The sequence below is a fragment of the Monodelphis domestica genome, chromosome 1 (assembly GCF_027887165.1).
Source record: "Monodelphis domestica isolate mMonDom1 chromosome 1, mMonDom1.pri, whole genome shotgun sequence".
In the NCBI taxonomy this organism is placed as follows: domain Eukaryota; kingdom Metazoa; phylum Chordata; class Mammalia; order Didelphimorphia; family Didelphidae; genus Monodelphis; species Monodelphis domestica.
The window spans coordinates 461413740-461439981 of record NC_077227.1 but is presented as its reverse complement, the minus strand read 5'-3'; the positions used below and the strand labels follow the sequence as shown (position 1 = coordinate 461439981).

General features: G+C 36.6%; 1 protein-coding gene and 1 pseudogene across 12 annotated transcripts in view; both read right to left on the bottom strand.

Annotated features, from left to right (window-relative positions):
* SPTAN1 (spectrin alpha, non-erythrocytic 1) overlaps positions 1-26242 on the bottom strand; it is a 65317-nt gene that overhangs the window by 18625 nt on the left and 20450 nt on the right. For 7 of the 12 annotated variants that reach the window (XM_007475091.3, XM_056822568.1, XM_007475092.3 and 4 more), the window contains exons 6-31: positions 25822-25955; positions 25471-25615; positions 25233-25387; positions 22322-22457; positions 20737-20838; positions 19743-19880; positions 19115-19225; positions 18065-18142; positions 17781-17936; positions 17362-17566; positions 16445-16626; positions 15792-16035; positions 15345-15467; positions 14495-14712; positions 13868-13960; positions 12536-12670; positions 11504-11652; positions 10060-10119; positions 8430-8628; positions 7621-7725; positions 6172-6195; positions 5425-5460; positions 4223-4270; positions 2978-3069; positions 439-583; positions 149-330 (exon numbers count right to left, since the gene is read on the bottom strand). In XM_007475091.3, coding sequence (XP_007475153.1) covers positions 149-330; positions 439-583; positions 2978-3069; positions 4223-4270; positions 5425-5460; positions 6172-6195; positions 7621-7725; positions 8430-8628; positions 10060-10119; positions 11504-11652; positions 12536-12670; positions 13868-13960; positions 14495-14712; positions 15345-15467; positions 15792-16035; positions 16445-16626; positions 17362-17566; positions 17781-17936; positions 18065-18142; positions 19115-19225; positions 19743-19880; positions 20737-20838; positions 22322-22457; positions 25233-25387; positions 25471-25615; positions 25822-25955 — 3395 coding nt within the window. The remainder of the gene's footprint in view (positions 1-148; positions 331-438; positions 584-2977; positions 3070-4222; positions 4271-5424; positions 5461-6171; positions 6196-7620; positions 7726-8429; positions 8629-10059; positions 10120-11503; positions 11653-12535; positions 12671-13867; positions 13961-14494; positions 14713-15344; positions 15468-15791; positions 16036-16444; positions 16627-17361; positions 17567-17780; positions 17937-18064; positions 18143-19114; positions 19226-19742; positions 19881-20736; positions 20839-22321; positions 22458-25232; positions 25388-25470; positions 25616-25821; positions 25956-26242) is intronic. The other 5 variants (XM_056822564.1, XM_016422596.2, XM_003339619.4 and 2 more) reach the window with 2 other exon arrangements.
* On the bottom strand, positions 13375-13466 carry LOC130456666 (U6 spliceosomal RNA; annotated as a pseudogene).

The window sequence follows — 26242 nt, the reverse complement described above, 5'->3', positions numbered from 1 at the left end:
TAGAAACCTTATAAAAGCAACAACTTAGGAGAGAAATGGGGGAGACTGGTCTTATTTTTCATTTAGAACCGTAAAAAACCCCACATCCAAATGGAAGCAAACATGTCAAACCTCCATATTTGTTTGTATGAATGCTTTAGATCTTTACCGGAAATCACTGAGGAAACGTTGCAGGTCATGAGAATCCCCCAACTTGGCCTTGCGCTGATCAGCTCTTTTTCCTAAGCTGTTCCAGGCCTGATTTAGCTCAGTGCATTTCTCTTGAAGGTCTTCAGCCGATTCAGGATGGGACTGGATTAGGCGCTCGGCAGTTTCCCCGAGGGAATTTACCTGAAGAATAAAAGAAACCAGAAGAACAAAGTCAGGAACCAAGCTCTGGAGAATCACAATTCTTCTGCTCTGTGTCTGGGAAGGAGAATGAGTCAGAAAGAGGCTCACCTTATCACCTAATGCTGCTAGGTCTCTCTCAAAGCCCTCATGCTTGCGTTGCAATGCCTGGACACTGGCCAGATCGTGTCCATAATTGTCTGTATTTAAAGCTTGATTCTTTTCTTCAATCCATTCCTTAGTTTCATCAGCATCTCTACAGAAAGGAAAAAATTATTTGAGATGTGCCTAAAGATCAATTTACATGCTTTAGAACATGGTTTTCAAAACATTAACAATGGGACTTTAACCTTGGTAGTATATAACAATGTGGTTAAAGGGGCAGGATAATTTTATTTTTTAAACTATATCAACACTTTACACTCTTCTCACCATCCCTCAAAGTAGTACTCCTTTATAACAAAGATGGTGCATAATGAAACCAAACAAATGAACAAAAAGGTCATGTCGGACAAAGTCTGCTTCAGTCCAAACCTGCAATTTGCCACCTCTGCTGAGAAGTAAGAATATTTTGTCAATAGTCCTCCGGAGTCATTTTAGGTATCACTAAGCAGACTGGTGCATAATTAAATATTTCCTGGTACCAGTGGCAGACATACCCACATCAGCATTTTTCATAGCAGCAAAAAAAAAAAATGCAAACAAAATGGGCACCCAATCAGGGAGAGGAGCTGAACAAACTTTGGTAGATCCATTTAATTGTGAGGAATGAAAAAAAAAAGATGGTGGTGGTAGGGAATACTTCTCTCAAAGTTTTATATCAGCAGAACTAGGGAAAAATTTACAATGTAATGAAATCACCATTAAAAGGCAGCTGAGCTTCAACTGCCTCTTAGCCCTCAAAAACAGATGAACACATTCCCAATGGTGGCAAGGTAGACAGACTGCCAAAGGAGTAGAATGTGGCACAAGTAAAGTGAGGCCATCAAGTATTTATTAAGCGAAAATCCCTGTGCTAAGGTACATGTGCTGTTAGATATGGTCATTTTGTATTTTGTCTGTTGGTTTTAACTCAAATGTTTTTCTTCGATTCAAGGGATCATTCAATTAGGAAGGACTGGAAGACGGTACATAGGTTAAATGGCTGTGGTAAGAGAAACAAGTTATCAACTTAAATAAAAAGAATAATATACTTTTTTTTGGGCCAAGATTCAAATTTTGGGTTTTTAGTTAGTTACAATATGAAGTTATTTACCTCATATTGGTTTATCTGCTTTATCTCTCAAGCTCTCTCTCAAAGGACATCAGCAAAGTTCTCTATTTGGTTACAGAAATCAGCTACACAAGCATAAAATTAGGAAGGCATGACCAGGCAACAATGTGCCTGAAAAAAAAAAAGATCTGTGCAGCTGAATTTTTGAAGCACAATACTGGTAATTAGTATGACATAGCTGCCCCAAATCTTACCAGTCTTCAGCTCTATGAAGAATGATGAGAGTTCATTCAACTCTACTCTGACTTGGCTAGGCCACATCTGGAGTATTGCATTCACTTGTGGGTACTGTATTTTAACAAAGGCATCAGCAAATGAGCAGTCCAGAAATAGGCTATCCAAATGATCAGAGAATCAACTACAGAACCTGAAGCTATTAAACTCAGGAGGGATGTGATAGTTGTCAACAAGTATTTGAAGTGGTGTTATTAAAAAGGTTTACTCTTGTTGTGAACACTGCATCTGATAAATCAGAGTTCAACTTCCCATTCACTGTGAACGTCTTGTATTCCTCACAAGTTATTCAATCTCTGCTTGAACACCGAAGATCACTACCAGTTACTTTAAAAATGATATATTTATAGAGAGATTTATAGTTCTAAAGCATGTCACATGCAGATCTCATTTGAAACTCATGACAAGCTAAGTAATGTAAGTATCATTAACCTCACTTTATAGCTGAAAAAACTGTGGCAGGTGTTCTTTCCACTACATCGTATTACTTCTCTACCTTCTCAGGTAAGCTCAGCTCACTCTATTTAAAAAAACCTCAAAACTTTTTTAATAGTTAAAAAGTTCAACAGAGTTAAATAAAAATCAATGTAGTGGCTTTACAAGGAAACACATTATCCTAGAAGACTAAAGAAGACTTTTAAATCAAAGTCTGCATTAGAGGTTGGCAAACCAGGACCAGCAGACCAAATCTGGCTTGGTGTCTAAGTTTTGTGGGTGCCACAAGCAAAGAATGGTTTTAAACATTTAAAATACACTTAAGGAATATGAACTTTAAAATATATATATTAAAAGGTAAAAACCATTCCATTGAAGATAGGTATTCTGATTGGGGCGAGGGTGGGTGAGGTGGTATGATTACATTTACAATTCTAAAAACAAAACAAAACAAAAATCCCATTCTCATGCTTGGAAGTCCTACAAAAATATGTGGCAGGAAAAAAAAATCATTATTACTCAGTAGGTTGGATTTACCCAGTGGGCCATGTCAACTCCTAGTCTATATAGGGAGTATTCCTTTTCCTAACCCTTTAGGGATCTAAATCACTGTTATGTTCTAAGATTATTACAAATCAAGTACTAATATTTTCTTATACTTATCCTCTGCCCCATTTCTAAAAATGGTCATCAACAAGGACCTCTCACCTATGGAATCTCTGTACTTCATGGGCACTGCCCAGAAGTTGGCTCCGCTCTTCAGCCAACTGCTGTAGGGACCTCCAGCGCTCATTTAGTTCCTAAATAAAAGAAAGAAAATCTTTGCTTTTTACTTATAGTTTTTGCCCTACCAATGGGGGTTTCATGTTTTTACTGAACTATTCCATTCTTGGTGATGATGGTAAAGGAAGCTGAGATGAAGGGAACCAATAAGGTTTGACATGTGTTCCTTAGTTTCTAGGGAAACCTTTTAACTTGATTAATGAGTATGCAAGTGAAGTTATGTCACTAAAGGGCCGAACAAATGAAATCGTTTAGACAAATTAAAACCTCATTATCTTATACACAGAGATAGGATCATGGCATCCGTTTAACCTTTATCTAGTGGTATTGGCTACTTCTTAGCACTTGAACTATATTCAACATCTTTCAAAAGTAGATCAAGAATGGGGGAAGCTGGGTAGCTCAGTGGATTGAGAGCCAGGCCAAGAGATTGGAGGTCCTGGGTTCAAATCTGTACTCAGACACTTCCCAGCTGTGTGACCCTGGGCAAGTCACTTATCCCCCATTGTCTAGCCCATACCACTCTTCTGGCCTTGGAACCAATACACAGTATTGACTCTAAGATGGAAGGTGAGGGTTAAAAAAAAAAAAGTAGTCAAGGGAGTCTTGACCTCCACAATGACTTAGGTGATAAAAATTAACCCCAAAGCTCAGGCATCTAAGGAGAAAATGAATTTCTCACATTTGTTGAAGAGCCCCTTAATTAATAAATACAAAGCATTCTATATTCCTACTCTAATCTACAAGTTAAAGAGAAGAGCCTGTCATTGTTTATAAACATACTCTCAAAACAGGTGATTTAGTTTCAAAGTAAAGTGGGAAGTGATGCAGGGATTAATGAAAGTTACTTCTTAGGGATTCAAGCAGATATTACCTACTTCATCAATATGTAACTTGGAAATCAACTAGTACATTTTTTACAGTGTATGGATCCCTCCATGGTTTGCTGTGACAAGGGAATCTGAAGAAGCAGAATTTAGTCATTGAAATTTAGCACTGATTCTTTGACGAGACCCCTAAATAGCAGAGGTAGTGGAGCCCACATAATTATATTGGATATTAATCACCAAAAAAAAAAAAAAAAGAAAAGAAAAGAAGAAAAAAGAAAAGAAAAAGAAGAGAGGAAGAAAAAGAAGAAATTAGCAAGTAGAGCTGTTCATTGGTTCTTACCTTGATTGAATTAAAAGTGGCCACTGTGTGAACCATCAGCCGTGCAGACTATATGGGGCAAGAAAGAGAAGGAAAGCAAAAGTGATCAAAGATTCACTAATCAGGGACAGAAAAATCAGGCTTTCATTATCGATTGTCAATTAATATGTTAAAAGGACACTGGGAATTTTTATTAAAGAATCATTACAATGTCCAATATCAGCAGACATATTTCAATGGCTCATTTTCCCCATTGCATAAATGAGAAAGGATAAAAGAGTTTCACAGACACCATAGTAACTTATGTGTAAGTGAAAAACAAGATTCCAGAGTTTCAGATCATAAAACTGATGCTATCAGCATAGGGAAAAACAAACCAGAAATGACAAATGGCAATTAAGCCTTTTTTAATCAAAAAGCTATATTAATCAATCAGTAAAATTGCTACTTATGGTCATAAAACTGGTGTTATTATATCAAAAGGGTCAACCAAGAGCACGAAAAGAAATACAAAGAAAAGAATATTATATTAAAAATAAAAGCAGAAAGAATAAGAATGTAATTAGGAAATTTGAGATGAAATACTACAATTCTAATTAGTGGGCCTCCCTAAAAAGTTATGTGATATGTTCTTTAGATGGCATAGAATAAGCAGGATACAGAATAGGTACGAAATAGAATTGGTAGAATCTGGGCCTAACCATGAAATACAATTCCCATTCTATTTTTGAACCTGTAACATAAAATAAATAATTGTGGGCCTGGTTTCCACTCTGTGACCTAAATGTCAATTTACAAAAGATATCCACATCCATCATTTAATGGACATAAAAGAAAAAACCTAAAGGAGTTCAATGTTCACGTGGGTTCAAGAGAGTCCTTAATTCCTCAGTTGTTCTAGAAGAAGAGATGAGAAATTGTCCCTCTCTTCCTTCATTGCAGAGGTAGGGGGCTATGGGTAGTAGACTATTGCATATATTGTCAGCCTTGGCTGATGTACTAGTTTTTGATCAACTGTTTTTTCTTCTTAATTTTTTGTTATAATGAATGGCTCACTGGGTAGGGGAGAAAGGAAGGATATATTCTGAAATGAAGGTAATGGAAAAACAAAAGATATTAGTACACATTTAGGAAGTATATATTAAAGGAGAAAGGTTTTACATGGCTAAAAATCCTTTGGTGATAAAATATTTTAAAGGGAAGATAATGTAATAGGGTCCTACCTTCCAGGGAGAAGCAGTCTTAGAATCAGTATCATCCTATGCAAAATACAAAAATGGATTTAGTTCAGTCTTGCAAGCAGGTACAAAAACACTAGCAGGACAGCCCCATTTTATTAACTCTTTCCACAGCAGATTTTAAACAAATCAGCTACACAGCATTTTTACCTGCCTAGTAAAAATCATATCTAGTTGACTATTTGTAGGACGGACTGAAAGATATAAACAAACAAAAATGACACAGAAATCTGGTATAAAAAGATTTCAGGGAGCAAAGGAAGGAATAACATAGATAATTTCTCCTTTCATACTTCTGCTCCCTTTTCAAAACAAGGGGAAAAAAAAATAAACATTGAAATGATAGATGTGGAAAATATCCCAAAAGGCTAAAATGACAAATTCTTTTGATCTTTTGCAGCATGGGAAAGAAAAAATTTTAAATCTCCTATTTCCTTTCTGCCTGGTTGTAACCCTTATCCACATTCAAATTCTTCAAAGATTCTATTTGCAATAATTAAGACTCGCCCTGGGAGCAGCTGGGTAGCTCAATAGATTGAGAGCCAGGCCTAGAGATGGGAGGTCCTGGGTTCAAATCTGGCCTCAGACCCTTTCCAGCTGTGTGACCCTGGGCAAGTCACTTAACCCCCATTGCCTAGCCCATACCACTCTTCTGGCCTTGGAACCAATACACAGTATTGACTCTAAAATGGAAGGTAAGGGCTTAAAAAAAAAACAAAAAACAAGACTCACCCTGGGCATCATACCATATACCTCCTGCAAATAAAAAAGATAGGAATGTTCACTATTACAGGAAAGGAAATACACATGAGTCTTGAAAAATAATAATAGTTGAGGTTTATATAGTACTTTAATGTTGCAAAGTACTCTCTATATATAGTACCTCATTTGAGCCTAATAATCTTATGAGGTAAACCCTAATGAAAGTATTCTTACCTTCATTTTAGGGATGAGGAGGTTGTGATGTATGCAGATAGATGACTATTAAGTGTCAAAGGCAGAACTCCAGTTTCTGCTAACTATGAGGCCAACCCCGCCTCCACCACACGCTATCTCTTTGAGGAGTTATGCACACTAGTTTAATAGCATATAAATAATGAATAAGTTAAGACAATCAACTTGGGTCTAATGGTTTTGCATGGTAAAGGGCAAAGCCATAAAAGCATCTAAGTGGAGAACATGAGAAGAAACTAATTATAATATCTGTTCTGTTTACTGTGTTCTGAAATTTAAATTTAAACTTAAACAAATTAGCACACTAAGGCTTAAGCATCTCCATTAAAATCCTGGCCAGGTTGACAGACTGCCACTAAGCTAGAGAGCTGACTGCACAAATGTCTGGGGATGGATAGCTTGGCTATCACCCAATCTAGCTCACATATCCTCAGGTTGACTATATAGTGATCATTTTTATGCAAAAAAATTGAGATTTTCTATTAAGCTGTGCAGTACACAGCACCTAAAATACCGGAAACATTTAACAAATGCTTACTGACTGGAGGAATTACAGTCTCTGTCAGTAATTCCACTGATAAAGCTACAGATCCTTTTGTTGAAAAAAATGGAAGAGTTATTTTAAAAAAAAACTTATCTTTCTTGGTCAGAAAAGAGATTTCTTCAAAAGAATAGTATGGAAAACAGGCTTCTGGTAATTAATGTATTTACTTCAAGTATTCATCATAAATCATACAAATATTACACAATTTTAAAAAATAAATCTGGAGATATTTTTATGAAAGAATGCAGTGAAAAAGTAAAACAATGAGGTACTTACTGTGATCATGTAAGAGGAAAAATAAATGAGAATAGAAAAAAGGCTCATGGAACTTAGGGTGGTAACTGAAAATTGTTATGATACATCATTCACTGAAGTAAACTGATTGAAATACAGATTATTGTCAAGCAAGTTTGGTTGATGCTGATTTTTCATATTAAAATTTTAAATACAACATAAATAACGAAATGACATTAAGTAACCTTCTGCTATAAGGAAGGAGGACTGGATGACATTTTCCTTACTGGCTCAACTTGCATGGAAATCAAGTCTGAGGAATCTCAATTGGCCAACCCTGATGTCAATGGTCAGTAGTGATTACTAAGGTATACAGGTCACAAAGGTAAACAGGGTGTTGATATCTTAGTGCTGTACTGCTTTGGTCCAGAAAAAAGGAAACTTCCTACCTGTTGCTGAACAGCCTGAACTTCCTCTGCCATTAACCCTTCTGATTCCAGGTCTTCAGCAACTTTGTTGATGTCCTTTAGTCGGGATTCATTGGCTTTCAAATCCTTTAATGAAAAACCAAATCACATAAATGAACACATGACTGCAAGAGAGCTGCTAGGTGGGCAACTATTAAAGGATGACATAGAGAATCCGCGTACAACAGGGATCTCTTCATAACCATGTCATTATGTTCTTCCACAATGACTAGATCAGGAAATCCCACCTTTGACAGGAAATAAACATATAATAGCAGCTCTCCCTATCTCAAAGAGGCAGTTTATTATCCAAGGCTAATTGTCACATCACTTTGGACAAATGGTAATGTTATTTAAAATGGTAAGTAGTTATAGATTTAATGGATATCAGTTGAAATGCTGAATATATTACAATATGTTACAAGAATATATTTTTACTATATTTTAGGTCTAGAATAATTTGTTATAGTATCTGTTTTAAGTAGCAGAGAAATTTCTGTGTTTCATCTACCTAATAAAATTGCTTTATGAAAGAATCTTTAGTTACTAGGTTTTAGTATACAAAATAAAAATGGCATACAAACAGTGATGCTAAAATACCCCATTTCAATCCCAACGGTCATAAGAGAGATATGTTTCAAATGTTGGCTATTATGGAATTTAGTATAATGTTATGTTTGTAAAGAGAATATTATAAACCTATAAGAAACCCTTTTTTCCAGTATGTATCTATGTATTCAATTAGTTCTGAACCCATACTATCAGTATGAAAAAATCCAATCACTCCCTACCTTCTGAAAGTCATCAAACTTCTTCTGTAGCACCTCTACTTGTTCTAGGTCTGTGCCAACTTCCTCATTGGTCAACGTGGCCTCCTTCTCATTGATCCACTGCTGTAGCTCATTAGCTTCACGGAACAGCATGAACTTCTTGCAGCTCTTCTCTAACATGCCTTTGCGTTTCTCCCCCAGTTCCAGCAGAGAGTGGTACCTGGCAGGATTCAGGAAGAGAACAAATTTTAGCTGTTTCATAAAGCAAACACACAAGTCCAGCACAGGGAACCTGCCAAGGTACAAATCGAATCCATAGGTGTTACTGCACATGATACACACCATAACCAAAGATCTAGATCTGTATGGAGGTCAAAACTCTGAGTTTTGATACTAGAAGATCAAGAAGAAGATATACTAATTTGCTCCATACCAAGATGAGCCTAAGCACAGGAAAGGCCAAGCACACTAGGAACAGTTTGTCATTCAATACCACCACAATTAACAACTGCAAATGATTAAAAGCACATAGTACATGCAGCTACAATGACAGATGAGATGGATATTTAAGTATCATGTATCACAGAGGGTTTTCCTTTTTTCTCCTGGACAATTTTTTTTAAAAACCCTTATCTTTGATCTTAGACTTAATACTGTATATTAGTTCCAAGGCAGAAAAGTTGTAAGGTTTAGGCAATAGGGGTTAAGTGACTTGCCCAGAGTCACATAGCTTGGGAGTCTCTGAGGCAAGATTTGAACCTAGAACCTAATCTCTAGGCCCGGTTCTCAATCCCCTGAGCCACCCAGCTGCCCCCCCAAATAAATTTTTTTGAATTAAAAAGAACCCTAAGAGTCAGTTGGTCTAGAAGCAGCCTGAAAGCACAGGCACATAGCTCAGAAATATGTTAAATTATTAAAAATAATTTTTTAAACAATTCTTGTCAGAAAGATGGTGTAGAAGTTTCAAAAATACATCTCTAAAAGATTAAGAAATTAATATATCTTGGCATTAATTACAATGTAGTTTGTGATCAGCTAATTATTGTAAATTAGGTCAATAGCTTCCTAACTTAAAAGTCTGCCAGACAAAGACCTGGCAAAGAATAAGAATCAAAGATGAATATTCTAGCTACTGGTGAAGAAAATCCAAAGGCTGTAATCTCATTGGGTTCATGAAGATTAGTAAAAATTAATAAAATTGGGTTCAAGGCAAAGCCATCTCATATAATCCAAAAAAGCAAATGTAAGCTTCTAAAAATGAAGCAAGCAAATCATGAATTTACACAACAATCGATATTCTTTAAAGGGCAATATTTAATTTTCCTACTCTTTAACCAACTGAAAAGCAAGAGAAAATCAGTGTCTGGTGCAGACAGTGACTAGTCAGCTACACAGAACCAAGAGGGTGAAACCAAGGACACATTGAACACATAGAAAGACATGAAGCAACTGATGAGGAAAGCAGACACCAAGTGAAGACAATAAAAAACTTTTTCCTTTCTGAGGAAAGAAGACTAACTTGACAAACAGTATTTCCCTAGATTCTTCCCGCCAGTTGGTCCCTCCCACCCCCTCTGAGATATGCAGCAGAGGCAGGACCAGCAAGCACATCAATGACAGGAGGTTCAGTAAAGGCTCTCGGCCTACTCACAGTTCTTCCACCTGTTTCATACGTAGGGATACACTGCCAGCCTCCTTAGTTATGAGTGTCCTGCACAGATAGAGGGGGCACAGCAAAAGCATGCAAAAATTAGTGAGATTAATTCCAACTAATGTAAAGCAGGAACCTCCACCAAAGGCCATGGTGGATGGCATAGGAAAGGGCTGAGGGAAAAGGACTTATTTAATTAAGTGAACATTAGGGAGTCATTCTAAAGCTATTAGAAAGTAGAGCAGGCCAGCAAATGGCAAAGAAATCATCAGCAGAGCATTCATTTCAACTTATTAATAGGTCAGAATATCTTAGTTATCTCTAACTAGAAAGATGTAAAATTCACTTTGCTTCAAAGTTATGGGAATAGGTGGCTATTTCTTGGCATTAAATCTTAAGTTTAGAGAACTGGTTTCCTTCGGAAATGATGAGAATCTTACTAATAAATTCCCTTTGACATGACAATGGTTTAAAAACAACTCCAGGCTTAGCTTGTGTACCATTTATAATGGAAATCACTACCTCCACATAATAATCCAGAATCTTTTATAGAATAATAAAAATAACTCATATTACAAACTACAAAGTGCTATATAAAAGTCCTTTCTCATTTACTATTAGTAAAGTAGGACAATTATTATTTAACTCAATTTTACAAATATGGAAGCTGAGGCTCAGAGGGGATAATGGCTTGTCTACCACTACCACACTACAAAAAATTTTAAGGAGAGGATCTGAACCCAGTCCTTCTAAATAGGTTGTCATTATGAAAATGTTAATGTCATCTCTCTAAAAGACAGGAGATGTTTCCAAAGCCACTGAGTAAATAATCAGCTCTATTCCCTTCCCCACAAGATTAACAACCATGGTGAGGCCAGCTCTGATGCTTCAAATCCAAGATATGAAGGGGAAAAAATTGTTTACCAAGCTTCTAGGTTGATGAGTCCATTACTGGAATTAAATTATATCACAAAAAGTATGATATATCTTAACAAAGGAACTGGGGAATAAGTGCTAGTCTTAAGCAAATCACACTGAAAAATTACAAGTCCCAGCTGCCCATTTGAGTTTGACAGTAAACAGTAAAACAGGCAGAGAGCTGAAGGCTATCCTGAAACCAATTCCAGAAGTAATCTTACTCTAGATGAGATTAAGAAAGTCAATTTCAAAAAGGAAAATTGCCTAGAAAAGGAGAATTCTATGACAGTTAGGAAAAAACAAAAAATATGGACAATCAGCCAAGAAATCTGGTTAAAACTGAGAATTATTCACATGTTAAAGGTGATTTGAAGAAAAGCAGCAAGAGTAAGGAAGCAGATCCTTGAGCAGAGATGTATCCTAGGAGACTACCTAACTCCAGAAGTCAAAATCATAGTCTAAACCATGGCACTGGCCACCCCCACTGATATGCTTTGACTTTGGGTCTTAACTCTAATATCCTTACTGGTTGTCAATCTGTTCCTGTCTCAATGCAATACTGCCCTGTTCTTCTAGTAAATTCTCTCGTGATGCTGACTGGGCTGGGTCCAATTTCTTTACGTAGGCAGCAGGCACAAAACCCTGACGGTCATTCACTTCCACTTTCCACCAATCCTGGAGAGAAAGAGAAGAGCACTTGAATGTTAAATGCATTCTTCAAAAGAACCTGTAAATTTGATGTTAATTTAATACATTAAAAAAATGTATCAAGGTATTACACTACTAAAAGCAATCCTATTGCATGTCACTCATAAATCATCATTAACCATATCATTTTACTTATAGTTTCAATCTTATCCCACAGCTTAAAAAAAAATTGTTAGGGAACTTACTTAAGGACCTAGAAACTTGGTGGTTTTGTTTAAACCAACAAAGAGTTAAACTCCACTGGTACTACTTTTTGTCTGGATTAAGTTAATGTCAGCCTAAAAGAAAAGAGTAGAATTTCTTTTCAAAATGGCTTCTATGTCTAAGTACAAATGAAGACTAGAGAACAGGGAGCTATTTTTAGCAAGGGAACCACTGGAACTTTTTCCTTGTTCTAGCCAATGGAAAAATAGAAAAAGATATCATCAACAAATATAATCTAATGTACAAAGAATACAGATCAAATCTGGAAACACTATTATATGTGAGAGCTGATTAAATGAGATGGGAGTTGCAGGGAGCCTGAAAAAACAACCAAGAGAACGATGCTTAGCCATCTTCAAATATTTGCAGAGCTAAGAGTAAAGAACCCTCTGTAAGTTAAATTAGACCAACAAGTAGAAACGAAAGAGAAGCAGCTTTTAGCTCAATTTACCAAAGAATTTTCTACTCAGGTATCTGATCAATGAAGAAAGGCTATAGCAGTAGAAGTATTCAAGGAGAGGCTAGACAACAATTTCTTCAGGTTATCAGAAAGCAGATTATCCCACTGTTTGAGAAACTGGATTCAACAGCTATAGTATTGATAAAAAAAAAAAAAGAAGCATCCCTATTATGGGATATAGCTTACCTTGTTTGTGCTATTAAGTAGAGTGAGGATATCCCCCTTTTTCATAGTGACCTCTCGAGGACTCTTCTCTTGGTAATCATAGAGTGCCAATACTAGCTCTTTCCCAGTTTCATCATCTGTAGGAGCCACTTGTTGCTAAAAGGCCAAGAGTAAAATTCAAATATCTAGCAGCGATGGTGCCAAAGATGGCACACAGAATGCTCTCTGTGGGCATTGCCCCCCACCCTCCAGGTCCAGTTCATTACTAGAAAGGCAGAGGGGGTCTCCTGCGGAGCTGCTCCCCGTACCCCCTTCACCATGCCTGATGACATTTTCAACATGCCCTGCCCCTCTGCCCAGCAGCCAATGGGAACACACAGAGTTAGGTTCACAAGTGACAGAGCTGGAGGGGAGTGAAAGGGCTCTGGCCATTCCCTGCCTTCTCTCTACACTCACTGAGGACACTCTTCACTTCACCCACCCCTCTGCCCAATAACCCAATGAGAGTGCTTCCTCCCTCCCCTGTGTGGGGTAAAGGAGGGAAAGGGGCAAGCCTGGCACTTGGGGGCAGGGGAGTAAAACACTTGATCAGGGGGTGGGGCCTGGCACCTCATCTCTAAAAGGTTTGCCATCACTGATCTAGTAGTTAAAAATCGACTGTCTTACAGAGCATCATCTAAATGCTAACTAAAAGGGAACTTTAACATCACTATCCTCAATTTATCATTTTTATTTGAAGTTTCTTCTCTAGATACGTTGAATTTTTAAGACTTGTGTATTTATATACATTTTTTTTTGCAAGTGATAATTTTGTTAATGCAGGAACCAATATAGTGAAAGTTGCCTAGCCAATGTACCTGAAAAATATGAACCAGGTGTCATCCTGGTACAGGGGGCCATGCTAATCTCTGTATCATTCCAATTTTAGTTTATGTGATGCTGAAGTGAACACTTAAGTATTTATGCTAGTTGAGGTTAACACTTTTATGCTTTATTTTTTAAAATACACCTTTACTTTCTGTCTTAGCAACAATTTTAAGATAGATGGGCAAGAGCTAAGCAAATGGGATTAAATGACTTGACCAGAGTTATAGAGCTAAGGAAGTTTATGAATCCAGATCCTCCTAACTCCAGGCCTAGATATTCTGCCATGTGGTTGCCTCTTGTTATATAATATATTGAACTCTATACCTCCTCTCCAAAGGAGATTCAAAATAATCAGAATGAATGGCAGCCTGAGCATTAGCTAATATACATTTATTAAGTGCCTATGATGTGCCAGGCATATATTCAGCCTGTTACTGAAATACTTATTAGTAATATCCAGAGTTCTGTCAGATCAGATGTCTTTACCCGGCATGACTGAGCTTGCTCCCGCAAAGCCTGGATACTGCTGCCATAGGCACTCAGATCTGACATCAAAGCTTCATGTTTCTTCAAGAGAGCCTGAAACCAAAATTAAACATATCAAAACAGGAAGTCTTTGGCTGCTTTATCAACACACTCTACTTCAAGCTTTATCGAAGTGCTTGTCCTTTTATAGTAACAAAAAATGCTCATGACAGAATTATATAGGTATATTTTTATGTTACATAAATATGTATCTTTTATAAAATGATCAAACAAAACAAAACACAAAAAACCCCTTCAAAAAACTAAAGTTCAGAGATCACATTAAGTGACTCTATGGCAATTCTCTCTAGCTTTCTTTTGGCAATTTCTGCCTCAATTTAGTTCATGGCAACTTAAGAGCTGAGTAGTATTTAACCTTATTCCTTGTGTCTATTCTAGACTCTTGACAAATTCAAATTGATGATATGAAGTTTTGTGACCCAGAAGTACAGGAAGACAGTCTCCAATTGGGGGATGGGAGCAGCTTTCTGCGTTCTCTATAAATGATTATTCTGGGCAAATAGTTCATGTCAGTCTGTCAATTGCCTTAGCCTGCTCAATTCCTCCTACTTTCTGAGAAGGCCATACCTCAGCAGAGTCCTCATCTTTCCCATAGTCTGTACTGCCCACAATAGGTTCTTTCTCTCGCATCCAAGATTCAGCTTCATTGGCATCAGCAAAATATTGCTGAGCCTGCAGAGAATCTTCCAAATCCTGCCGACGTTGGGAAGCTTTTGCTTTTAGAGATTCCCATTTCTGATTCAATTCATTTAGCTTGGCCTTCACATCCTCAGCAGCAAAATGGCCTGAGTTGTAAATTGGAAGAGAAGAGAAAAGGGCATCAATAAAGTAGAGGATGAACAAAAAAACCTTCCCTCCGACAGTTATCATGTACATTACACTGAACTAGTTACTCTGGCTGCTGTTCAATATAGACACAACTTTCAGAATCTAAAGACCCAAGTAAGCTTGGAACTCATTTCTTTTACCAAGAAACTAGAGGACTTGGGCCATACCCCAACTTGAAGGCAGTCCAGAGAGTTCTGTAAGGATCATTCTAGACTAATGAACAGAGAGAACACAACAAACAGAACATCATCTACCCTAAGCATGACCGATATATGTGATGTGAAGAGTGAAGAAATAAGAGCTGAACAACAAGAAATGCATATTTCAATAATATTTAAAAAATGCAACCAGAAGAATTAACAAAACTCTGATTAATACAATGGCCAATGTTAAGATTCTACTGTTTAGATTGCTAAATTTTGTTAAAAATTAAGAAATGTTTTTCAGAGTGATAAGAAAGGGGAAATTGTCTGGTGGGAAGTTTCTGTTGTGCCAAAACAAGCTATGTTAATTATCAATAATAACTTAAAAGTGAGGGAAAAACATCTACCCATTAATTCAAATAATGATTATAATCTGTCAAACCTACCTTCCTCCACCATGGCATTTCCCTTCTGTGTAACAGCTTTGATACGGGGCTCATGACCAGCAATTTCTGCCTGAAGGGCTTGGTGCTTCTTTAGCAGGTTCTGAACCCCAATTAGATCCTTGCCTGGAAAAAAAAAATCAATCCCTTCATCCAAGCCACTAAATAAAATGAAGTCAAGGCTGAACCTTTTCTGTAAGAATTATATTAATCAATATCAAATGCCTACTATTGTGCAAAGGAGCCACAATAACAAATGAAATTTAAGTAAACTGACTCATGCATTTTAAGAAGACATAAAATTATAACAACAGTAACAATTGACATTTACATAGCACTTTAAAGTTTCAAAGAAAATAATTTACACATATTATCTTATTTGAATATTAGAACACCATGGTGCAAGCCCATTAAAGCCCATTGATTTACATATGATGGAGATGGCCCGACCTCTGTTAGTAGAAGCAGCAATAGGTTCTTTCTCCCGGATCCATGTTTCTTCATCCTCAACATCTCGGAAGAGCTGCTGTAAGCGCAGTGAATCAGCCAACTTCTGCTTTCGGGCAACCATAGGATCCTTCAGAGCTTCATATCGAGCCACAAGGGCCTCTTGCTTCTTCTTTATGTTGTCAGCATCAAAATGACCAGCATCCTGAAACTGCCTGGCTTGGATGGTGATGCCATCAATTCGATCCTGGGATGAGGAAAAAAGAGGGGGAGAGAAAATTGATGATTAAGGTAGTCTCCACAGTCTTTTCTTATCAATTGGGGCATTATGAGCCTAGACAATTGCTTTATTTCAGGGCTAAACAGAAACCAATGCAGGATTTTGGCAAGTTTAGTAAGAGTCATCATTCTAACACCCAGGATGATGTAAGTTTCTTGAGGGCATGATCTATTTTCCTTTTTGTCTCTGTAATCCCAAAACCTATGTAGCACTGACTTGACTACAGTAGGGTCTTAAATAACATTTGATAAATTGGACTTTCCCTTTGAATTATTTAGCATCTCATGACCACAGATTCTTGTTGGGGAGCATTTTTTCTACATTATAAAATTATGGTGTTGAAATGCCCAATATTTTGAAGGAACAGACTATCTACCTGGTGGGCTGCAACATCTGCCTCTAGTAGAGCATGCTTCTTCTGAAGGTTCTGGACATTGGTCAGATCTTTCCCGTAATCATCTGAAGCTAAATGACCTTCTACTTCATAAAGCCACAATTCAATATCCTCGACATTGCGGTTAAATTGTTGTTGCTGGTTAGCTTCACGAAGTTTTATTCCTATTCAGAGAGAAGGTTCTAAGATTCAGAAAGATTTTCTACATGTTCTACACTGATGGTTACTTTCTATGTCAATACTTGTAATAAAGAGAGGTGATGTCATATTAGTAGATACTGGGATAAAAAACCTGTTTCATATTTTTTTCTTGTGATTCAAAGAAAAAGGTCAGCCACCTTTCATATATTTCTGTATGATGGAAACCCTAATCTCTGCTATCTCCCCATTTTTAAGGGATGGGAAACTGAATGAGAAGATATAAAAAAAGTCTGAGCTACACACCAAAAAAATCCTAAAAAATATGAAATATAATTGAATGTTCAACTAAAATATTAATTTATATCCTCAACCATGGGATCTTTCCCTTCTGGTTAACTGAAATTGTCTGCTCCATCCTGTTCTCAAACAGGGTTGAGTGGTTAATTAACTATTTTCTCTAAGCTTTTTATAATGGTGGGAAATGCCTTATCATAACTACCATGTTCAGTTATGTTTACTGGAATCAGAATCTGTTCTCAATAATTCTCTCACAGTATCATTTACTCCAATACTGAAATTATCTTCAACTCTACACTTCCTAAGATATTACTCTCCAATACAAATGTTTTGCTCAAGACTGATCAACATACTGAAAAAAACCAAACAACTGACTTTATATGCAATGTCTGAAACCAAGAGAACTTATATAGATTCCTATTCTGAAGAAACTACCACTAGTGGAATGAAATATTTCTTACCTTTTAGTTCTGTAGCTTCCAACAGCTTCTTCCATAAACTGATTACCTCATTCATACGAGTTGCCACCTCATCTTTGGCATAATGATTAACATCAATCAGTTTTTGTCCAGCTTTCTCCAAGGCATCAATTCGACTCTGATTAGCTGAGAGCTCAGCCTCAAAAGCCTGATGCTTCTGAACTTTGCCCTGCAAGTTGGATGGATCCTGAAGGAGATGGCAAAGAGAATTCTAGTTGGAATTTTAACAAGAAATATATCCAATACATTTTCACATCCATGTTGTTTGACATGCAGTCACCAGTTGGTCTTAAAATAGAAGTCATCTCTATATATCACAGAAATCTAATTTCCTGCTATGATACATATTATTATAATCATATGTCTATCTCTCCTAAGCAGTAATAGTAACATAGTACTACCTTGTAAGCTTCATCTGTTGCAGTTTTCATCTTTTCATTCACCCAACTTTTCAGCTCATCAGAATCTCTGAAAAACTGTTGTAGGTGGAATGAATCAGCCAGCTGAGCCCGGCGGTACATGGCCCGTTCATGAAGGGCATTGCGTCGGCTCAATAACTGAAAGACAATGAACATTTGTGAATCCTTGGTTCTTGGCTCCTAAAATAAGTTTGGTCTAGGAAATCTTTATGTCTCTTAGTTAGATGCTCTATTATTTCCTCATTACAAAGAACCTGGAAACTTACTGCATCTCTACGTGTAGCCACATCTTCCATAGCATAATGGTTATTTTGGATCAGCTTGGTTGCAAACTCATCCAGTGCCTAGAAAGAGAGAATTATTCATTAGTGAAGATACCACCCCCCCACCCCCAAGCTTAGCTCATTTTGCAACAAGGATATTAAAGAAATTTATATGAATCAATCACGCTCCATTTAACAAAGGCAGCAATGTGGTGGGTGCGATGGTTAATGTGTTAGATTTGGAGTCATGAAGACCTGAATTCAACTCCTGCTTCAGCTGCTTACTTAGGACAATCTCTGATTGATTCAGTTCCCCCTAAAATGTAGATAATAACAACACCTAACTCTTCTGGGGTTGTTGCTTAGATCAAATGAGATATTTGTAAAGCATTTTGCAAATCTTTAAGCACCACAGAAATGTAAGCTATTATTATATCCTATGTCAAGGCTACATTTGTGCTTAGGTTTTTGGTGGCAAATATGTTCTCTGGCTTTTGAGACTCTGGCTGATTTTCTCAACAGATGTTTTAGGGCTGTGGTGTCAAACTTAAATAGAAACAGATCTCTGGGTCACATATCGATTTAGGGAACTATAAGATGACATTATCTGTGTATTTTGTATTTTTATTTATTTTGTTTTAAATTTCCCAATTACATTTTGATCTTATTGTGGTTACACTCAGGAGTTTTGTTGGCCCTGAATTTGATGCCTGTTTTAGAGATTCTTGACCTTCTTTCTCCATTGAACAGAGGGCACTAGAGCGGCCAAAGTCAAGATAAAGTTATGAGCCTGCCAATGTCTTTCTGCTTATCTTTAAATAAAAGGTCAATTCCAAATTTGGAGTCAATTGCACCAAACTGGCCTGTGTCACATAATCCATCATGTCATTGAGGATCCCTGGTGGATGTGTTGAAAAGATTTTGGATGTTAATGGGAAAAAAAATGAAGCATCTCTCACATGTTTTTAGGTAGAAATCCCTTAAAAAATGAAAATCTTATAGAATATTCTTGAGACTATTATGAAGAGACTAGAGGTAAATAAAATATCTTACTGTAATTTTTTCTTCCTGAGCACTGAGAGATTTCTCAAAATCTTCATGCTTCTTGAGAAGAGCTTCTACACTGTCCAGAGAATCTCCCAGGTCTTCATTTAACAGAAATGCCTTTGGAAAAGAAATAGAGGGGGTTATGATACTGTTCTCACTTTTGAAAATTAAACAGCATGAACTGCTTTAGAATGACAGGGAAAATGAGAAAGGAGAGTCTATGTATGCCAGTCTTCAAAAAACCTTGGAAGACACTTTCAGATAAAACAAAAAAACAAAATCAACTCAGTCCTAAACTCTTCAGGCATTATTCTCTATCTTTCTCCTGGATATATACATTCCCAAAAGATTGTTAGCCCTCAGTAAAATGAATAATGACCATTTTAAAAGGCTAAATATATCTAGAATAATTGAAGTCTCTCCTGAGGAGAGGTCCAACTGCACTGCTGGCTGAGGGAGAAATGCTAATTTACCAGTTTAAGAAAGCTGACTCAGCACTTTCACTTGTCGGGTCAGACCTTACCTCCAATGGTCTGAGATTCGTTCAAAAAGGAGAAAAGCAAATGTCCACCCCTCCCCACACAGAGCATCAGAATTTTCTGTCTCCCGTAACAGATTCTTATTCAAAACCTACCTCTTGTTTGCTCATCCAGTTGTCTACTTGTTCAGTGTCTCTATAGAAGAGTTGCAGATCCATGCACTGTTCATACTGCTGCCTTCGAAGTTCCCAAAGTTCCAGGAGAGCAGCTCTTTCATCAGATAGGATGGCCAGCTAAAAAGGTGCCAAAAGACAGATACTATCATTAATACAGCTATAATAATTAGATGGCAACATAAGTTGACAAATTTAGAGGCTGTGAATCAGATATAAGAATGCTGACCTTTCTAAAGCCTAGTTTTCTCATCAGTAAAACCCTCACTTATTAGGATGATGGGTTATTAAAAATAAGACCTACAGCAAAAACTATATAAATGTTAAATGACCTACAGGACTAAAATGTCAGTGTTTATGGTAAAGAAATGATGAAACCTCTTCTTGTCTATTTTTAATCTGGGATTAATCCAATGTTACATTAGCACAAATTTATCTAACTGAAAACCTTAAATAATATCCACCTAAAGTATGAAATATAAAATGAATAAAAGTTTTAACCCAAAAGGGTAAATATCAAACTTAAAATTTAGTTTCTTACTCATTATTAAATGGCATATACCCTCTACTAATTTATAGTATTGTCTTAATCATTTTGGACACTCCTTAACTTTTATGCTTATAATTTAAAATGCAAAGAAAAGATATACATTTTGGGCTAGGCCAACGCAGTAATATTTTGCTAGAATATGCATATTTATGATAAGAGTTTTCTTCTCTTTTTTGTTAGGGGCATGGGGAGGTAGTAGAAGGATAGAATACATATATATGTAATAATTAACTTGTTAAAAAAGATTTTCTCACATAGCAATTAGATTTATAGGCTGGATAGATGCTTTTTCTATTAAAAAATTGGGGCAAGGAGAGGGAGGAGATAAAAAAAAAAAGTAATTGCTTTAATAAATAGGCTGGAAAACAGGAGTCATAGCCAGCTCTCAGACTCAGAAAATTCTTAACTCTCCACAATCTATTTTACCTTCTCTCTCACTTCATCAGAGGCATAATGACCAGCAGCAAGAAGAGCCTGTCCCGATTCATCAGCAGATTTAAAACTGTCTTCATGGGCATCAATTTCACCCTATGGAAGAGAAAAAAAGCATATACTTAATCTCTGCACTTTGCAAGAGTGGGGGATGGGGAGGAGGTGTGCTCAATCATTTCATTTATTCATTTCCTTATTTATTTGTTTGTTTATTAAGCCCATACCTTCCATCTTGCATTCAAGGCTAGGCAATGGGGGTTATGTGACTTGCCCAGGGTCACACAGCTGGGAAGTGTCCTAAGGTCAGAAATTAAATGACTTTCCCATCTGAGAAATTAAATGACTTTCCCATCGTTACATGTGCTACTTGTTCTACAAGTTTCTTGCTCTCTCTTGCCACCCTTCCCTCCCTCCTTCACCTTTTCCTTTTCTTTTAAATCCTCAACTTCCATCTTAGAATCAGTACTGTGTATTGGTCCAAGGCAGAAGAGTGGTAAGAGCTGGGCAATGGGAGTTAAGTGACTTGCCCAGGGTCACACAGCTGGGAAGTGTCTAAGGTCAGATTTGAAACCCAGGACCTCCCATCTCTAGGCCTGGCTCAATCCACTGAGTCACCCAGCTGTCCCCTCAACCACTTTATTTCTAATGGTCTTAAGTACAAGTCAGAAATATTGCCTGTAATAAGAAATTAAGCCAAATGTTATGATAGGTTTCTAAATAATTGACACCAAACCCTCAGAATTTTGAAATAAGAGTTCAAATTACTGAATTTCATTAGTTTTTCTGAAGAATTTCTTCAAAAAGGGGGGAAATAGGGTTGATTATCAAAAAAGCTTAAGAGAGGAATTGGAAAAAACAGTATTCAAAGAAAGTTATTGTTTAAGAACACTCCCCTCAGAGCAACAAAAATGTGCAAGTTTAGCACTTGGTGGGTGTATAATAAAAAGATGAGACTGCAATAATACAAGAACTTGTAAATGTCACCCAAAATATGCAAAAAAAAAAAATAGCTGAAAGAAACAGATAACTGGACTACAGATTTAGAGCTAGAAGAGACCTTAAAAGTAATCTAGTCCAACTTTCTCATTTTTATAGATAAGGCAACCAGAAAACTTAAGTATTGCCCAAAATCCTAAAGGGAATAAGTGGTAAAAGTAGGATTTGAATGTAGGTCCTTTGTCTGCAAATCCAGTGTCTTCCACTGCCTAAGATTTCAATTTATACATATCATCTAAGAGGTTAAATAATTCATTTCTGCCAATTCCCTTTATTCACCAGAGTATATACTATGATATGAATCATCACATCTATCCCTGCCAGAACTCATCTCTTTGCCTTTATGGGCTCTAGTTAATCTCCTGACATTTAATCCAAGATCACTGTACTAAAAGCAGCTACTAACTCTCAAGTAGCAAAAAAGACCAACAATATCTATTAGAGGAATTACATATAAAAAAGGGTATGATAGCTCATACTACAAGGTAGTTAGAAGGTGATCCTGATGATATTAGAAACTGGGGAAATTAAAATAAAAATGTCACAGGAAGTTAATATTTTCAGAAGATCCTAGTGCCGTTACCTTATGTTCTTGGTGCCTATCAAGTAGAGCTTCAGCCCCAGCTACATCATTGGCAAGTTCATCAGCATTGATGAGAGCCTTCATCTCAGTCACCCAACTAGTGAGATCTCGGAAGTCTGCAAGGAAGCGCTGAAGTCTTTGAAAAATAAAAAAGAAGAAATGAATTTAGTTCACCCCAAAAGGTAGAAAATTCTGCCCTCAAAAGTCTCAACTTGAAAAACTGCAGGACTATGACCAAACTGGGATGATCTTGGAAATTTGATAGGCAGGTAAATGGTTTTAAAATAAAGACAATTACTTAAGCAGAACCAAGAAGAAATTACAGTAACTGAAACACCGTGGAATGATCAAATGTAAATAACTTTCCTACTAGCAGCAACGCAATGATCTAGGATAATGCTGAGGGGCTTATGAGAAAGAATGCTATCCACATTGAGAGAAAGAACTGTGGAAGTAGAAGATCAGAATAAAATATGATTTATCACATGTTTATGTGGGCATATGATTTTTCTATTACAAAAATTAATAATATGGAAATAGGTTTTGAGTGATAATATATGTATTACTCAGTGGAATTACTTGTCAACTATGGGAGGGGGGAGGGAGACAATAAGAATCATGTAACCATGGGAAAAAAATTAAATTAAAATAAAAAATAAATACCATTTCTACTAATGAAAAAAATGTAAAGGAAGGTGGCCTAGCAGTACCAGATCTTACACTGTACTATAAAGCAATGATGATCACAATAATCTGGTACCAGCTAAGAAATAAAAGGGTGGATTAATGGAATAGATTAAAGGAAATGACTTCAGCAATCTAGTGTTTGATAAACCCTAAGACCCCAGCTTTTGGAATAAGAACTCACTATTTGACAAAAACTGCTAGAAAACTGGAAAATAGAATAACAAAAATTAGGTATAGACCAATATCTCACACCCCATATCAAAATAAGGTCAAGATGTACATAATGATTTATACATAGTGATATTATAAGTAAATTTGGGGAACACAGAATAGTTTATCTGTCAGATCTAAAGAGAAGGGAAAAATTTAAGACCAAGCAAGAGACAGAAGACAGAACAAGGTATAAAATGAATCATTTTGATTATTTTAAATTTAAAAGGTTTTGTGTAAACAAAACCAATTCAGTGGATTATAAGGGAAGCAACAGACTGGGGAAAATTTTTGATAATGGTCTTATTTCTCAAATATATAAAGAAGTAAAATCTATTAGCTTCTAAGTATTTCCCCATTTGATAAATGGTCAAAGGAAATAAATAGGTAGTTTTCAGATAAAAAAATAAAAGTTATCAATAATCGTATTTTTAAATGTTCTAAATCACTCTTGATTAGAGAAATGCAGATCTAAACAACTCTGAGGTACCACCTCATATCTTAAAGGAAAGTGATAAATGTTGGAGGAAATGCGGCAAAATTGGGACACTGATGCATTGCTAGTAGAGTTGTGAACTGATGCATTCATTCTGGAGAGCAATTTGGAATTATGCCCAAAGGACTATCAATGCATACCTTTTGATCCAGTAAAACTACTACTAGGTCTGTATCCCAAAGAGATTTAAAAAAATGGGAAAGGATTTATTTGTACAAAAATATTTATAGCCGCTCTTTTTGTGGTGGCAAAGAATTAGAAACTAAAAGGATGTCCCTCAAGTGGGGAATGGTTGAATAAACTGTGGTATATGATGGTGATGGAGTACTATTGTGCTTTAAGAAATAATGATCAGATTGATTTTAGAAAAAACTGGAAAGACCTACATGAACTGATACAGAGCATAATAAGCAGAACCAGGAAAATACTGTACACAGCCACAGCAATACAGTATAATGATCAACTGTGAAAGACTTAGCTACTCTCAGTAATGCAATGATCCAGGACAATTCTGGGGTATTTATGAAAGGTTGAAGTAGGAATGCAGATGAAAACGTACGATTTATCACTTGTTTGTTTGAATCTATGTTTTGCGGTTTTGGTCTAAAAGATTATTCACTTAAAAAAATGAGTAACATGGAAATATGTTTTGAATGATAATACATGTATACTCAGACTGAATTGCTTTCCAGCTGGGGCGGGGGGAGAGGGAAAAAGGGAGGGAGACAATCGGGACTAAGTAACTTCAAAAGCATATGTGGAAATTTGTTATTAAAATTTTAAAAATTAAAAAACAAAAACAAAACAATAAAGATAATTTCCATTTTAATGCAAATCAAAACAATCCTTAAATTTTACCACATTCCTGGAAAATTGGCAAATTTAACAAAAGCTGAGAATCAATGTTAGAAGGGTCATATAAAGACAAATCCATTAATATACTGTTGGTGGAATTGTGAACTGGCCTCCAATACTGAAAATAATTATGTCTCTACCCTTTGACTCATATTCCATTGAGAGAGGTATATAGGAAGTTATAACAAGACCCCATAAACACCAAAATATCTATTGCAGCACTTTTGTGGTTGCAAAAAATTGGAAACAAAGTAGATGCCATTGAATGGGAAATGGATAAACAAAATGGTACATGAATATAATGGAATATTATTGTGCAATAATAAATAATGAACACACTGCAATCATGAAAAAACTTATATGAAATGATGGCCAGGGAAACAATATACATTAAAGTAAATGTGAATAGCAACTATAAAACAATGAATGTTGCAACATTATAAAGAATAAGCTTAGCCTCACAGAAGAAATGGGAGTTCACATATCCTCCACTTTTTTACAGAGCTCAGAGCTCACAGATATGTAACATATATCCAGTCAGACCTTTTGCCCATGTGTTTATTGGTATCTCTGAATTTCTTCTCTTTTAAGAATTATTTGTCATGAGAGAAGGGGAGGAATACAAGAAGAAAAAAATGTGATGTAAAATTTTTTTCTTCCTACCTATAAGAATCATTGAGGCGTGCATGTCTTTCAGCTGCCAGGGTACGGATCTGCTCCCAGTTTGTAATCAGCTCCTCTCGCTTAACTTGGATCTGAGTAGCACTCATGGGATGGGATTGCTGCAAACGGTCAGCCTCAGCACACAAAGCTTTAACCTATAAACATTAACTCTAAGTAAGTACCAACTTCTAGATCCCTGTTTAATTGAATAAATGAAGGAGTTTCCTGTCAAACCCACCTTGTCTTCTAGAGCAGCAAGGTCTCTTTCTAGTCCCTCATGCTTCCGGAGTAGAGCCTGTACACTGGCCAAGTCTCGGCCAAAATCATCAGATGCCATCAATTGCTCCTTCTCCTTAATCCAGCTGATAGTCTCATCCACATCCCTAAAAGAAACAAGCACCAGTTTATTCACAGGAATTCAGGTTCACCTAGGAACAAGAGCCTTAGTTTCTTTGTATGACTGTTAAGATCTCCACACAGATCAAGTCTTTTCTCTTGTAATATATAGGCCTGTATCTCATCTGCTCTGCTGCCTGTTCCTAGTCATAAGATGCCCACCTCTCTCTCAGAGGCTCTCTGGGGCCTGTACCTGTTAAAACGTTGAACTTCAGCTGCTCCAAAGAGCTTCCCCTGCCTTTGGAGGGCCAGGCCCTTCAGTCGCTGCCAGGCTGCATTCACTTCATCCTGCTTGGTTTTGATTAGGTCTTCTTCAGGATGTTGCTCCTGAGGAACCAAGGGGATAACATGAATGGAACATAACTTCTGGCTCCTCCAGTTATAAAAAACTACCTGGAGGGTGTAATGGCATCTCTTGAAAGCATAATTTCCTGTTGAAAAATATATCTCATGACAATTTATTGCATAGTTTGAATTTAATTGCTTTTTATGTGAACCTCAAATACTTTGGTAATTAAGGTCAATGATCTTGAAGGGAATAAATTCAACTAGCACTTACTAGTCATACATTTGTCAGATACTGGTAGGTGAGAGGAAAACAAAGATAAAAATTA